The sequence below is a fragment of the Macrotis lagotis genome, chromosome 7 (genome assembly GCF_037893015.1).
Source record: "Macrotis lagotis isolate mMagLag1 chromosome 7, bilby.v1.9.chrom.fasta, whole genome shotgun sequence".
Lineage (NCBI taxonomy): Eukaryota > Metazoa > Chordata > Mammalia > Peramelemorphia > Peramelidae > Macrotis > Macrotis lagotis.
Window position 1 is genome coordinate 154,175,735 of NC_133664.1, and position 17,244 is coordinate 154,192,978.

The following is a 17,244-nucleotide window of genomic DNA, read 5'->3' on the forward strand; positions in this document are numbered from 1 at the left end:
CCAGTTGGGGGGGCGCTAAGGGATGAGAAGATGGAGGAAAAGGGGAAAAAGGGCATGAGTGGGAAGAAAAGAGGTCGGCAGAACCAGAGCCAGGTCGGGAGGAGGCAAGATGGTGCGAGGCAGACCCAGGTCTCCTTCGAAGAGAGAGAGGGGGGAGAAAAGGGGCGGCGACCCTTCCCCGGAGTTGGCAGGGCCTGGGAGGGCCGGAGCGGGGCGCAAGGTGAGTGCCGGCGTGGGGGCGGGGGGAGGCTGCGGCGCCGGCGGGGCCGGGCAGCCGGGGGGGGGCGGCCCCCCAGGCCCGGCCGGGGGCGGGGCCGGGGGCGGGGCCTGCGCCGGGCCCCCGCGGGGAGCGGCGGCCGGTGGCGCAGGCGCGGTTCCCGCCTCCTCCTGGACTGGCGGAGCGAGTGGAGGAGGCTGCAGCCCCCGGCTCCGGCTCCGGCTCCGGCCCCGGCTCCGGCTCCCCGTCACCGCCCCTTCCCCGAGCGGGATGAGCTCCCGGAAAGGTGCGTGTGCCCTCCCGGCCCCCGGCCCGCCCCGCCCGCCGCCGCGGCGGCCGCAACGTCCCCAACCGTTAATGTGTGTCTCTCTCTTCCCTCCCCCCCACCCCCACAGTGCTGGCCATTCAGGCCCGAAAGCGGAGGCCGAAGAGAGAGAAACATCTGAAAAAGTGAGTGCGGACTCGGCGACGCGCCCCTGCGGCCCGGCCGCCCGGAGCTCGGGGGGCGCCGGCTTCCCGCGGAGGAAAGTTGCCGGGACCCCTGGGGGCGGGGCAGGGGGCGGGGCGGCCGCGCCTTCCTCCCCTGGCCGCCCCCCCCCGGCCGCGGGGCTGGGGGAGGGGCGGGTGCGTGCCGCCGCCCGCCGGGGTGGGGGAGGGCGGCCGGCGGGGGTTGGAGGGGCGGCCTGGCGCCGCCGTGGGAGGCGCAAGTTTGGCGGCAGGTGAGGAGGCCGTGCCGGTGCCCAGACCACTTAGCGGACTGCCCGAAGCGCGTTGGTGCGCCCCGCGGCGTGGTGGCTTTCGCGGAGTTTTTGATCCTCCCCCCCCGCACCCCGAAACTTTCCTGCGGGATCGCGAGCTTCCCGTGCGGTAGCTCCGCGTTAGCTCCGGGGGGGTGGGCCGAAAATGTGTGGTGAGAGACCCTGGCGTCCGAGCGAGCGCCACCCATTCATTGCCCTGGCAAGTGTGGGGCTGGCCTTGCCGTGTTGTGGACGGGCACCCCAGCCAGCCCCCCCCCCCCACTACATCGAAGTTAATACAAACGTACAATTTAAATGGACCAGAATCTGGCGATTTCTAATTGGTGGTGTAGCAGAAGGGTTCAGCTATGTTCTCTGTCCTGGAATGTCTTTTGAGGCTCTCGAAGTCCTGGAGTCAGCATAGATTTTTTGATAGACCAACATTCAACATTTTTTCCTTTTAATGTGCCCTAAGTATTTCCTTTTTAAGCCAAAATACTTTAGTGAATGTAGGCGTGTGGCAATATAGGGATGGCACTATGGTAAATGTTTTAAGAATATATTTAAATGCAATTTTGAGATAGGTCTTGTTTGTTAGAACTTTCTTTGGGAGGCTCCCAGGAATACACCCAGGACACTTCTCTTAAAAGAGTCTGATATACCTATTGGTGACATCTGTGAAAGCTCATTAAATCATTACTAATAAATGAGGTGGTGTTATATAACTGAATTTATTCATCAATGAATCCCGAGTTCAACAAGTATACCAAGAATTATACAAATTTTATACCTGATGTAGTGGAATATTTTTCTAAAAGTGAGGAAACTAGACAAAAGATACTCTGAAATTTGAAAGACAGCATTTGTAAAAATTTAGGTTTGGCTTTGAAATTAGTGGGTTTAGAACTGAATATTTTCCCTAACTTGTTTTGGTAATTGGGAACACAAGGTGGATTTGTCCTGCCTCTGACAGTGTTTTTTTCTTTTTTTTTGCAAGGCAAAAAAATGTTAAGTGACTTGCCCAAGGTCACACAGTATTAAATCTTTGAGGCTGCCTTTGAACTTAGGGCCTCCTGACCATAGGGCTGGTATTCTATCCCATCTAGCTACCCCACAGTATTTTTTTTTTTTTTTTTTTTTTTAGTTTTTGCAAGGCAAATGGGGTTAAGTGGCTTGCCCAAAGCCATGCAGCTAGGTAATTATTAAGTGTCTGAGGCTTGATTTGAACTCAGGTCCTCCTGACTCCAGGGCCAGTGCTCTATCCACTGCACCACCTAGCCACCCCCTGACAGTATTTTTTTTTTAAAAGATCTAATTATTTATTCTTCTAAATACATGCAATGGGTAGTTTTCAACTATTATTTTTTTGGGGGAAGGTTTTGGTTTTTTTTTCCCTCTCCCTCCCTTCTATAGGCTATACTTGTATAACTGTCTATTCGTATTAATCATGTTGTGAAAGGAGAATCAAATCAAAACCAGGAAAAAAGAACATTAGAAAAAAACCATAATATATAAGACAACTTTTAAGAGATTGAATATAGTCAGCTTTGGTCTGCATTTAAACCCCACAGTTCATTCTCTGGCTATGGATGGTATTTTCCATCACAAGTCTTAGAATTGTCTTTCTTGATTGTACTGCTGAAATGAGCAAGTCCATCATAGTAGATCATCATCCAGTGTTGCTGTTAAGTGTGTACAACCTCAACATCACTTCATGCAAGTCTGACATTCTTAATGTATGACCATGGGCAATTCATTTTTTCTTTCAGAGCTCTAGGTTACGGTCCAAGATTTTAAATTTCAGATATATTGCTCTTCTGTACCAGTGGCGAGAATAGCCACACTGGGATTTGTATAGACTGATGCAATAAGAAGAATTTTTAAAAAGCCAATAGCCAAATTACTCTGTATGTATTTTTTACCATTGCTGAGAACTTGAAAACTTTAATTTTGAGATTCCCTTTGATTGGCTCAAAGGTAAGGAATGGAGTTTAGAATTCTGAGGGTAAAGTCAAATTGATCACTCATTTACCTGGGCACAGATTGTTGTTGCTTTTAGTCTTTTTTCAGGTAGTGTGGAAAGGAAGACAAAATTGGAAATGAAAGGAGCTGGGTTCAGATACCTTGGGGAAGTCACTTAACTTTTTTTGCCTTGCCAAAAAAAAAAAAAACACTGTCAGAGGCAGGACAAATCCACCTTGTGTTCCCAATTACCAAAACAAGTTAGGTAAAATATTCAGTTCTAAACCCACTAATTTATTGTTAATTGTCTGGTTTTGTAAAATTTGCTTTATCTTCTTGGATCTCAGATTTCTCATCTGTAAAATGAGGGGTTGGACTGATTGACTTCTATGGTCTCTTGTTTTTCTAAATCTTATTATTTAATTTGAAGAAAAATAGTCTGGGATTGGGAAAAAAAGATTAAGTGGGGAGGTATGACCTGTAAATATTTTAAAAATCTTCATTAGAGTGTTATGTGCATAGTCTGATCTCATGAGTGGAAATATATAGGCTTTAGTAACCCTTAACCTACAGTTTGTGAATATTTAAAAAACTTATTTTGATAATTGTTTTTCAATATAATTGGTTACCTTGATAATTCTAAAATTTTATCTTGTGCATTTAAAAAAAAACACACGAGAAGGTGTTCATGGCCTTCACAGCTGCCCAAAATATTCATGACTTAAAAAATGGTTAAAGAACCTTTATAGAAATATTTCCTTTTTTTTGTTATTGTTGCAGGTGTTTTGTATAGTTTCCGTCTGTTGTGCTCAGGAAATTATTTGCCAAAAATCTTTCTCTTAGTGCCCTTAACCTTTACCTTAGTGCATAAGCTAAATAAGAATTATATAGAGAAAATAAATTTTTTTGACAAAAGATTAGTCCATTTATGGCAGTTAATGCTGACCACGTATAGTCAGAATTTGGTTATGGATAGAATATCAAGCTCTTGAGGGCAAGTGCTATTTTTTAAAAGTATGCTTGAATTAAGCAAAAATTATTTATAAAACTAGTTATTAAATGTTTTAGAAACTAGGCAATGAAATTGATAAATTTATTTGGTTAAAAAGATAATTTCTTGCTATTTAATTGTTTTTCAATTCAAACTGTGTATATATGTATATTATATATATTTAAAACAATAAATATAATTCAAAGTATAAATTTAATTTTCTTAAAGACTAAAATCAAGTTATTGGGCATACTTTGTAGAAGAGTCAGTTTCTGCATGTGAGTATCAACACAAATTATATATTAAACACAAAGTAAAAAAAATAAGTTACAAGTATATTTAGGCAGCAGATCAGAGTGTGGGGACAGCTCTGACAGTTAACTGCTGACTCACAGATCATTCCTCCCCCCCCCCAAAGCTTATGCATCTCTATCAACACACTCTTGTGCTTGAGGATATCAATACCCATACTGATGTTCCTACCAGTAAATCTCAATTTACATGACATATATTTTTGACTCCATCTTAGCCGCATACAAAGATACAAGGATGGTTATATCATTGATCTTATCTCCTATGAATGTTAAACTTGTATGATCAAGAACTTTGACATTTTTCTCTTTGACTATAATTTCCCATCCTTCCATTTTACTTTTACCTGATTCTTAAACTTGTTCTTTGTTTCCACTGTGAGCTTTACTTTCTTTATCTTAGTCCTGTCCCAAGTCATTGTCCCTGCTCTATTTTTTTTTTTTTTTTTTTTTTTAGGTTTTTGCAAGGCAATGGGGTTAAGTGGCTTGCCCAAGGCCACACAGCTAGGTACTTATTAAGTGTCTGAGGTCGCATTTGAACTCAGGTCCTCCTGACTACAGGGCTGGTGCTCTGTCCACTGCACCACCTAGCTCCCCCGCTCTACTTTTGAAACAACTTTGTATGTGTTTTGAATTTGCTTTATCAATGTTCATATTGCTATCCCCCCCCCCCCAAAAAAAAAGAATCTAAGCTTTTTGCTGACAGGGATCATTTTATTGCTTTTGTTTCATGAATCTAGCACAGTGCCTTGACATAAACAGGTGCTTAACAAGTGCTTATTGAATGAATTCTGATTACTTTCTGTGACCCCAGGGTATGTCATTTAACCTTGTGGAAATTCAGTTTCTCCATCTGTAAAACTGGGACCACACTATCTATCATACTTGTTTCACAGGATTGTTGTGAGGATCATTAGTAACATGATATAGTCAAGACATTTTGTAAAAGTGATATTTGGTATATAATAAGTAATATATATGCCAGAGCAGTTATTTATGCAGATCATAAATGCTGTTACTTTTGAAATCAGAAATTATGTTAAAATTTTAATAATAGAATTTCAGATCTGGTTTAAGATCATCTGGTTCATCTTTCTTCTTTTACAAAGGTGCTAAGGCCCAGAGAGATTCAGTAGCTTGCTTAGTGTCAGAAGTGGTATTAACATTTGCATCTAACTGGGCTTTTAGTAGCAAGCATTTTGGTTTGTGTACAGAAAATACCTAAGGCTATGACAGACTGAAGAACAGCATCTAAAGAAAGGAGCTAATTTTAGAATTAATTATTTTATACCTGGTAAAAACAAGTTGTCTGATATTATGGCATTGCTTGAAATAATGAAAGCACTTTTGACTTAAATGTGTTAGAAATGTTCTTCTCTGAACTGATCTTTATGAAGCCAGTTTATCCATGCCACCCATGCCTGGGTGTCTTTGAGTAGGCTGATCTCTGGGCCTGGAATGCTTGCCCTTCTCTTTCATCCCTTGGAACCCAAAGCTCTTTTCAAGTTTCAGCTCAGGTTTTTCTTTTTTTTAATTTTTCTCTGGGAGTTAGTGCTTCCCCTCCAAATTACTCTGTATATATTCTGTTTCCTTACCTGTGTGTATGTTATTTTTTTCCCCAGTAGAATGTAAACTTCCTGAAGGCTGAGACTATTTTTTTTATCCTTACAGCCTAGTAAATAGGCATTGCGTGTTCATTTAAATTGGCTATGTAACTTTGATCTCGATTTAGTTAAATCTGAAATTTTTAGAACTCTATAAATAAATAAATAGTAGTTAAAAGTAGATATTAACCTATAAATTATTTCAAATGCTAGAATTTTTTGTGGCTAGGGTTAAATTAATGGTGAGCTTGTGGCAACAGTAATGAAAAATTTTCTAATTTGCTGTTATAAATTTATACTATTTTGTGAGCAGTTTCAAGTTTCTGTGGTTTATAAGTTTTCATAAGGCACATTAATGCCACAAGATCTTTTGGTGAGATCTTGTCAAGGTACTTACATATATATTTACATATAACCATCCTATAAAACTATTTCTTACACCATTGCTCCCTCATTTACACCAGTAGATCAAAGGATCATAGCTATATCTAGAACTCACTTCCAGCTAGTATAACCCTCTCAGTTTAGAGATAAGGAAACTGAAACTCAAAAAATTTAAGTGGCTTGTCCAATGTTGAAGGTATAGTTAAGTACTACAGGGAGAATTTGATCCTAAGTCCTCTTTTGTTGTTTCTCTTCCTTGAAGTAGCTTCTCTCAAGTAGCTAAATGAAGCAGATTTTCTGATTGCAGTTGTGTGCACTTTCCACTTCCCTCTACAGTTAGTCAAGGATCCTGTGTGAAGTCTGAGAGAATCAGCCATAGGCAAGGGAAGATTGGATAAAAGAAAACTTTCTTTTATTTTCCCAAGGATATAAGGGTAGAAAATCAAGAGGACTTATGAACTTGGGAGGCGTGGTTTGAGGAGTTGAGAGTATAGATTCTGAAGTGAGATAGAGATCAGATTTGGGGGTGGGGAAAGGGTTTTTAGGACCCAGAAGGAGAATTCATCTAGGCAAAGGTAGAGTCTTGGGATTCTCAAGCAAATTCCTTGGTTGGAAACTTCAACTGCCAGCCTTTCAGACTTCTAGTCTCATTCATCTTCAGTAGTTCCTAATTCCAAAACCACTAATCAAAGTGTGCATTTGAACCTCAGGCCTTAACACATTAATGTTCATTGAATTGAATTAAATTGTACTTGGAATTTTGTCCACTTTTTCCTACATTATCCTACATTATCTTTGTGTTACAATGGTCGTGATGAGACTTTTGAGTGCATCCTCTAGGCTGTTGTTGACTTTTTTCCTTTCATCTTTGTTTTGATAAGTGGAATGTCAATTTTTTCCCCCCTTAATCTTCAGTTGAAGCTTTTTTACTATAGGAGAAAGAATTAGTGGACTAGGGAGGACTAGGTTTGAAATCTGTCTTGGGCACCTGATAATTGTATTGTCTGATCATAGTGAAAAGGAGAGAAGAGAAATATTTATTAAGCATTCCAGTGACAGACTGAGCACTTTTTCAAATATCTCATTTGAGATAAACTATAAGAGGTAGATGTTCTTATTTTACAGTTTGCATTTTATATGCCCTCCTAGCTGCCATGGACAGATCACCTAGTTTTTCTTTTTTCTTTTTTTGTATTTTTTTTTGTGACCTAGTTTTTCTGAGGTTCAGTTTACTTTTTCTGTAAATTTGGTACCTTTTTCACAGAACTTTTGTAAAAATAAAATATCTTACTTGTGAGGGACTTTATAAAGCTTTAACTGTTAGATAAATGTTAGCGGATTATAAATGAGACAATTTTACAGTGCTCCTATACAATTCATATTCCTATTAGACAGCTCCAATTTTCCTTAAAATAGTAATACATCACTCAGTAATCAATAAACATTTTTTAAGTATTTACTCTATATCAGGCACTATGCAACATGTTGTAGATTAAAAAAAAAGGCAAAAGACAGTCCCTTGAAGAGATTACAGTCTGATGGATAAACTTATGGGAGTCAAACTTGGAAGCTGATCATCATATTGGTTGATAGTGGTTGTCATATATACATTCATTTAATATTTATTGAGTCTCTCATATGTACAGGAAAGTACAGGAGATAGCAAAAAGTGAAAAAATCTGGTTCATGCATCCCTGGAACTTATATGAGGAAAAAACCCTCAAAAATCTGTAATACAAATTTATAGATGTTATAGTTATTAGCAGTAGTTCTATAGATATTTAAGAGAATATTTGTAGCTAGGATGAGCAGGGTGGGGTTCATGAATAAAACTCTTATGTACATTACTTCATCCAATTGAAAATATTAACTGATTTCAAAGGAATAAAAGCTCTTATAAGCCTGGAAAAGATTATACACATTTAAACTTCTCTAGGTAAAGAGTTAAATTCTTAAAGTCTGTATACTTGTACACTGTATCGTTTTTATCAGATGATAGTGACTAAATGCTTAAGAAAATAATATCACATTATATTCTTAAATATTATAAAGTGTTGGAATTATTTCCTTTGGGATCAGAATGTTTGTGGAATATTTGTTTTGTTTTCCAAAGAACTGAATTTATTGTATTTAAAAAGAATAATGTCTGCACCAAAATTCAACACCTTATATCCATGAATAGGCCAGGCCAAAACGCTACTTCACTTTCCTTGACCTTTGGGTAGCATCTGACACAGTTATCTTCTTTTTTGAAGCCATCCTTTGGTAACATTTCTGTCTTAATTATCTACATTATACTTTCTTAACTCTGAAATTTGGACAATTCCCAAGCCTCAATTTTGATCCTCAGTCAAACTCATTCATTTTGTCAAGGTGCTTTAGAATGAGCTGTACTACCACATATATTGTTACATATGGAACATTTTCATTAGATATTAGAAATTGGTATTAAAGTAGTTTAATTTTTCTGCTACTCTATAATTAAAAATTTTCTCAAATAATGATTCAGGACAAGACAGTTCTGTTTAGTTTCTCTTCCTTTAGTTTATTGTGTGATTGTTATTTTAGAATCTTAGAACTGGAACTGAATTAGGTACTTAAGCTTCCTGCCCAAGAAACTTAATTTTGTCTTGATAGGTAAATTTTTTGATTGATAATTCTGAATTTCTATTTCATAATTTTTTTCTCATTTTAATCATTGAATTAGAAATGAAACCATGACTTTGAAGATTAGACAGTGGTGATGTTACTTTTGCCATTTTCTTTGAATTTAGCCTCCTGTCCTTACCTGTATTGCTACCACTCTGCATATTTAGTTCCTATATTAAACCCAGTTTAGAAATGCTTTTGTTTTCTACCACTTCCCTTCAATTACTAGCAAATCTAGAGAGCTGTTGTCTGCATTTTTAGATTCCTTTTTAGCTTTGTAGCTGTCCACTTGGCAGGCTCACACAGCTGCACAGTAGTGTAGCTATGGCAGCTTTATTGATGGTTGTAAATAGGAATGGAGTTATACTTGGATTTGACTTGGAATTGCTGATTTTTTTAAAACACATTCACTTTTTTTGATACCAGCAAGTTTAATCACTTGAACTACTGAGAGCAATCAAATATAGAATCTCATTACTATTACAGAGTACTTTTCAGAACAGTTAGAGCAGATGGGTTTGTTCTCTCATCAGTTTTCCACCTATTTACTTTGCTGGCAGTTGAGTAGAAGACAGCAGCAATTTCATATGCTTTTGTATATTTTATAAGCTACTTTATGTTGGATGAAGGTTAGGTAAATCCTAATGCTCTTGAGCTAGTAGATAAGAATCTAATTAAAGCAATTATAAGTTTAATAGCCATCAACAAAAATAACAGAAAGGTAGCACTGTATGTTTGTATGGTCACATTGCATGCTTGAGTGCAGTCTCCTCAGATACTGCCTTTCTATTACATCCTGAGTATGTACTGGGTCTCAGGTTCAATATTTTCTTCTTTCAGTTCCCACACAGTAGAAACTCTTCCAACTTTTATCTAGCCATAAAATTACTGTGGTCTCATCTCATAGAAAAAATTGAGAAATAACATTATAAATTCAAGAGAGTACATCAACTAGAACCACTACAAGTATGTGGTTCCAAGCATACAACCTCATCTCCTCAACTTTTAGAGTTGGAAGATTGTGATTCTAGCCAGGTTATAAATTTGGTTCTGAGGTCAATCTAAGGAAGCCAGAAATGATGGGATAACAACTTACCCATTTACACTGCATCTATGAGATTTGGAAGCAGTTATTAATTCATTCTAAGCCTTTACCCCCTTTCATGAAGGGAATGAGGTTTGATTAGCAAACTGAAAACATAGGAAGAACCACATTGAATCCAAAAGCCAAGCATTATAAAAAAAAAAAATCTTCCATTGGTTCATGAATGCTGCAATATCAGTGCCTGATATTTGATCTGGGAAGGAAGGAAACATATCAGATATCCCTAAACACATGTTAGAACCATACCATACCATTTTTCTTCCTGGTGTTTCCTCTTTTATTCAATTAATAATATTTTTTATTAAGTCTTTATGCTAGGTACTGAGGACAGAAAAACCAAAAATAGAACAATTCCAGCTTTCCAGGAACAAATTCTACTTGGAGGAACAAAATAAACACAGAAAAGAACAGTATCTATATAAAATACTTTATTAGGGGAAAAGTATGAAAGGAGGGGACTAACAATTGGAAAAAGAGGAAAACTGTTCATATAGGAGCAGGTGTGTCCAACCCTTGACCCATGGACTCATTCATTCGGATATTATTACATTTTATTATTATGCTCATTGGTTATGTGGGTTATGTTGTACCCATAAATATTAAATTCTATATGTGACCCTTGAGAAGTTTTTGTTGGGAGATGTGGACTAGAAGAGCTAAAAAATTAATATTGAAAGAGGAGGGGGTAGCCTTTGGTTGATCCTTAAAGGGAGCCAGAGATTCCAAAACATGGAGTGGGAAGGGACAGAGGTGTAGAAACATGTATCAAGAGTTACAAATAAACCAGTTAGACTGAAATGCATTGAGTAGTAGGAAGAGTAAAAATAAAATCTAGAAAAATAGGGTGGGGCCAGATTGTGAAAGACTTTAAATGACAGAGAAGTTTATCCTAAAGGGACTTGGGAGCCAATTAATTTTTTTGCTTTTTTTTAAAGGAGATTCATATTGATCAGATCAGTGGTTTTTAGAAATATTACTTTGAAAGCTTTGTCGATAATATTTTAGAGAGGGAGACCAGTTAGGACGCTCTTGTGATAGGCTCTGTGAGAGGTTTTGAAAGGGTGGAATAAGGGTAGCCAAGTAAGTAAAGAGAAGGGAATGAGTGGAAAAGATGTTTTGAAATGGGTCTTTAGGAGCTGAAATGTTTTTAATGCAATATTATGGTACTACCCAAGAAAAATGGTTTCTTTTTATATGCAAATATTATATATATTCGTGAGTCCTAGAATGGTGATTGTGGTAAGGGTAGGAAGAGGGGAATATAGTTGGACAAAGGGGAAGAGTTAGAAAGAATTTGACTAAATTTTAGGGGGAAAAACAATCTAGTTCAATATGATGGTGAAGAAGGATTCAGTGGAGAGACTGAAGAAAACAGATTTTATAATTCAGAATGAGAGCTGGAAGGGGAGAGATAATAAAATAGGCTTTCTAGAGATAAGTTCAGGGTGACACCAGTTGGATTAGTAAAGAAGGTAGGCTAGTTTCAGTTGAACAAAAATTAATTATTAAGTGTTAGTTACATTCAAGAGATGAAACTCTAAATATAATTCAAACTAGGAGTGGATAAGTGAGCTATATGATAAGGGGAGAACTCAAAGTAGGAGTTTGAGGATTTGGAGAGTTCTAGCAATTGTTGAAGTTTATTCAGAGAAGAAATGCCACCTACTCCTAAGCCAGCATATCCAATTTGGGGAGAATACCCAGAAATGCTATTTGGTTGGAATGTAGTATGCTTAGAAGGGAATAATGTGAATATAGGGTTGGAAAGCTAGATTGAAGCCAGATTGTGGAGGAATTTAAATACCATGTTAAGACATCTGTGTTGTATCCTGTAAGCATTAGGAATATACTGAAAGTTTTTGAGCAGGATAATGGCAGTCACACTTCTGTTTTAGGAAGATGATGGCAGCTATGTAAATGACTAGAGACAAGAAAAGAAAGAAAATAGTCATATTAAGGAGAAGACTGTTAGAATAGTCCAGACAAGAGAAGCCTGAATGAAGCTATGATATTTCAGAGAAGAAGATTTAATAGATTAAGACTGCTGCTAGTTGTAGATTCAATGTTAGAAGAAAGGAAGAAGGGATATATTTGGAGAAAATGGAGAAGCAGGCAAAATTGTGACCTTCAGCAAGTAGGTTAATTTCTTCGAGCCTCTCTTTACTCTTTGCAAAATGGGATAATAATACTTTCACTTCTGATATCACAGTGTGATTTTGATGATTCAGTGAGATAATATAAGTAAAGTTGAATATATGCCTCTTTTTCATCTTGGTTGTTGATATCTTTTGTTTTTGTATCACCTACATATAGTCCTTCTTTCCCTTCCCAGCAAACCATCTGATTAGAAATAAGGGGAGAAAAAGCATTATAGCAACTTTAACCAACATGTTAACTGTGTCTGACAGTATATGCTATATTTCACATCCAGAGTCTCCCACATCTGAAAAGAAGGGAGGAACATTAAAAGGGACCCCTTTAAACTGTAAGAGGAGCCAGGGAAATGTTCACTTTTGTTTTAGAAAAGAGAATTCAGGCTTATTTAAGACCTTTTCAGGCATTGTCATCACCCCTGGACTGAGCTGGGTTATGGACTATTTTGTTACTGTACTTGAATTCTGTTCACATCCTTTAAGGGTAGAAAAATAGGCAAATACCAAGGATTTGTTGCCTTTATTACTGCCAAGGATTTAATTGCTACCAGTTTAAAGCTATTGGAAGGATCATTGTATATAAGTAATTCTTTTAAAAACACTCTTAAACCAGAGAAAAACGTTGAATTTCCATAGTGAATCTCGAACAAGTTAGAAATTAGATTCCTCTTTTTCAGGGATTGAACTTACACATTTTTAGATACTTGATTAAAAAAAGATTTTACATTTATATAGTCTCATATAATTTACTTTCTTGTCTTTGAACTTTTAAATTGCCTAAAAGATTGTCTTTTAAATTACTTTTGCATATAGCTCTTTTCTTCCCCCACCTCAATTCCCAATATTTTGTGTTTTTGAGTATTAACCATTGACAGTAATTGTAACTATTGATAGTAAAAGTAGACAGTCATTGATTTAGTCTTTACTCTACTGATGAATGATTTGCAGTCTTTGAAGTTAAAGTGTCCTTGAGGGTAAATTTATTCTGTAAAGGACCTTGAGCTGAAAGTTCCCAGTCGAGTTACTTTAAAATTCCTTAATATCAACATCTTCTTTTTTCATCATTCCAAAGGAGATATAGTGTTCTTTTTATTTCCCCTGGTCCTGGTTTCTTTATAAACATTTTTTGCTCAACTTGATGTTAAATTGTATGATACTTTTAATTATGCTATCACATACTCTGTATACATGCATTAGTTGCTTTGGGACTGTTTAGGATATGTGAAAAGGGAAATAGATTATTCTTTTTTTTTGGGGGGGGGAGTTGTAAGGCAAATGGGGTTAAGTGGCTTGCCCAAGGCCACACAGCTAGGTAATTATTAAGTGTCTGAGACCGCATTTGAACCCAGGTACTCCTGACTCCAGGGCCGGGTGCTTTATCCACTGTCCCACCTAGCCACCCTGAAATAGATTATTCTTTTTTTTTTCCTTTTCTTGTTTTTTTTCTTTTTAAGGTTTTTGCAAGGCAAATGAGGTTAAGTGGCTTGCCCAAGACCACACGGCTAGGTAATTATTAAGTGTCTGAGGTTGGATTTGAACCCAGGTACTCCTGACTCCAGGGCTGGTGCTTTATCCACTACGCCACCTAGCTGCCCCGAAATAGATTATTCTTAAAGACAAACTATATGTACCATTATTTTCTTAGTATAACAGTTGTTTAAACATACATTTAGAGAGTAAAAAGCTGAGAAGAAATTAAAACCAGATGCAACACCACTGAAAACTGTTTGTAAGCCTTTGGCTATATCTGTTTTTTTTTTCCCCCTTAACAAGAATAAAAAAGTAAAATAGTCCTTTGATTAAAGGACTGAATCAGCTTTAGACATCTCTTCCTTACTCTTGTGTTCAGGACAGAAATATGAATATTTTAACTTTTGGTTATTTTTTTTCTTGTGTTTGCTGTAGATATAAACTTTCAACTTAATATAAAATTTCCCATTTTTGTTTACCTGGATAAAATTTGAGGATCACTTTTATTTTTGGTGCCTTTAATGGAATAAACAACTTCTGTCCATGTTTTAAAACAAATTTGTGTGTGTGTGTGTTTGTGTGTGAAATGAATCCAGTTTTTTTTTCTGGATTCCATTAAAAACACAGAGTTGATTTTCTTTGAGATTAAAAATTTCCAGTTGAATGAGTTGGAAATTTGTTGCTGGTTAAGATGGCTGCCACTGTATTTCTGGGATTTCTTTGTAGTTCTGACTACAGACCCTTTGTACCCTTTAGATTTAGAAATTTAGACTCTTTAATTTTGATTGCGTATTTACACTGACTAATGACATAGTCAAGGTTGAACATTTTATTACATTTAAGAAATCCTTTTGGGTTGTTCTTTTGTACTTAAAGTAAGAACTACCTGTATAGCATACTCCTCCATCTAAATTTGAATTTAAGAAATTAGTGTGCTAAAGTAGACTTGGAGTAAGAAGACCTGTGTTAGATGGCCATGGACAAAAATGTCCCTGAGCTTCCTTAGCTGTAAAATGGTGTATAGAGAGTATATGTATAAAATGTAATAATATTTATACTATTTAATAGAGTGGTGTTAATCTTTAAATCTTAATGTACCTTATAAATGAGAATTGTTAAAAGCCATACTGTTGTTATATCTTTAAGAAACTCTTGAATGATTTTGATGTGTGGATGGAATCGGCCTTATTGGAAGAGCTAAAGCTTATATATAAAACAGTGCAGTCCTCCTACTCAGTTAACTTTAGTGTTTCCCCATTACTCCTGTGATGGTGGTTCTCAAAGTGTGGTTCAGGGACTCCCAGAAACCCTTTCTGGGGACCTCTGAGGGCAGAATTATTTTTATTATAATATTAAGATGATTTAATTTCTATTTTAGTATCAATAATTAACTCACATAAATAAAAGCTCTTAGAGGTCTTCAGTAATTTTTAAGACTGTGAAGGGTTCTGAGACCAAAAAGATTGAGAACTGCTGCTTTAGGATCAAATAAATACTTTGGTGTTTGATATCTTTATAACCCAAGCCATCATTACTTTGCAGTCTTATTGCCCATTATTGTTGTTCCAATGAAGTACATTTTCAAATAAACAAACTAGTCTTTTTGCTGTTCCTCATACATTGTGCTTCATCTCCTATTGCCATGCTTTTATGTTAGCTGTTCCCCATCTGGGGAGTGCACTCCCTACTTATGTTTATATTTTATAAACTAATTTCCTTTAAAGCACAGCTTACCGTGATACCTTCTGTACAAGGCCTTTCCGTATTCCTTCCCCCAAATCACTTTGTTTCTATTTTGTATATTCATATTGCCTTCACTAGTTAAATTCTTTTGAGGGCAAGGAGTGTCTTTTATTTTCATTTCTGTACTGCCTAGCACACAATAGACATTCAATATTTATGGATCAGTTTATTGACTTATAATCATAATTGACATATTAATTGACATAATCATAATATGCAAAGTCTAAAATGGGAAGATGAATGCTCAACTAATGTTTGACAGTATGATGTATTTGCAAATGACTTCATGATTCATCAAATCCCTGAAGATTGTAAAGCCTCCTGGATAAAATGTAACTTTAACTTATGCTCACTAAACAGTCAAACTAGTTTGGTCTAACCATAGGCATAAGAAAAATGAAGTGGATGAAGAAAATTTTGCCCAGATTATGACATTTACTTTGTTGGATAATATTTCTTTTTTTCTTTTTTTTTTTATTAAAGATATTATTTGAGTTTTACAATTCCCCCCATCTTACTCCCCCCCCCCCCCCATGGAAAGCAATCTGTCAGTTTTTTTACTTTGTTTCCATGGTATACATTGATCCAAATTGAGTGTGATGAGAGAGAAATCATATCCTTAAGGAAGAGACAAAAAGTCTAAGAGATAAGATCAGACCATAAGACATCTGTTTCCTTTTTTCTAAATTAAAGGGAATAGTCCTTGAACTTTGTTCAAATTCCATGGCTCTTTATCTGGATACAGCTGGCACTCTCCTTTGCAGACAGCCCAAAATTGTTCCCGATTGTTACACTGATGGAATGAGCGAGTCCTTCAAGTTTGAACATCACTCCCATGTTGCTGTTAGGGTGTACAGTGTTTTTCTGGTTCTTCTCATCTCACTCAGCATCAGTTCATGCAAATCCCTCCAGGCTTCCCTGAATTCCCATCCCTCTTGGTTTCTAATAGAACAATAATGTTCTATGACATACATATACCACAGTCTGTTAAACCATTCCCCAATTGAAGGATATTATTTGATTTCCAATTCTTTGCCACCACAAACAGGGCTGCTATGAATATTTTTGTACAAGTGATTTTCTTACCCTTTTTCATCATCTCTTCAGGGTATAGACCCAATAGTGGTATTGCTGGGTATGCTCATTTTTGTTGCCCTTTGGGCATAGTTCCAAATTTCTTTCCAGAAAGGTTGAATGAGTTCACAGCTCCACCAACAGTGTAATAGTGTCCCAGATTTCCCACAACCCTTCCTAGTTGGATAATATTTAAAACTTCAACATCAGCACATGTATATCTGAGAAAGAAAATGCAAATGGACCCAGAATCAAACAGGAGGAAAGACTGAATTGCCTTTGGGAAATTATTTTCAATTCTTTTAATGAATCTCAAACTACTCTCAGAAATAAGGCCAATCTTTTTTTCCCCCCATAGACCTTTAAGTTATAAATTTTGTTTTATCCTAAGAGCCCCACGAGATAAATAGTACAGATATTGTTAATCTCATTTTTTATTTGAGAACACTGAGACTTGAATAGGTGAAATTACTGGACAGCATATGGAACCTGCAGCACGTATCAAATAAGAGAGCTAGAAGAAGAATTGGAGGAAAAGATATCATCTTAGTATTATATGTTGGAAAAAGAAGATTGATTGAAGGTGGGGGAATAACAGGTGGGCAATTGTTCTATTAGGAAAAATTGGGCAAGGTTTCCATAATATAGGATAAAAATCCTGAGATGGAGTTCTGGGAGGACATGAAAAAGAATTATACAGAATAGTCAGGCATAAATGATTTGTGACCTGCATTATTGAAGGTAGCATCAAAATGATGAAATTCCAGTTTGAGAATTTGAGTAACTTTTTTGAGGAAGTTATTATTTTACTTTTATATCCCCAGTGCTTAAGGGTCTTACCATG

The 17,244-nt window shown here is 37.1% G+C and overlaps 1 protein-coding gene across 4 annotated transcripts in view; it reads left to right on the top strand.

Annotated features, from left to right (window-relative positions):
* Window positions 1–322: 322 nt before the first annotated feature.
* Window positions 323–17,244, top strand: part of SRPK2 (SRSF protein kinase 2) — a 250,382-nt gene continuing 233,460 nt past the window's right edge. For 3 of the 4 annotated variants that reach the window (XM_074193977.1, XM_074193981.1, XM_074193982.1), the window contains exons 1-2: window positions 323–503; window positions 613–667. In XM_074193977.1, the coding sequence (XP_074050078.1) occupies window positions 488–503; window positions 613–667 (71 nt within the window). In that variant the 5' untranslated portion in view covers window positions 323–487. The remainder of the gene's footprint in view (window positions 504–612; window positions 668–17,244) is intronic. The other variant, XM_074193979.1, reaches the window with a different exon arrangement.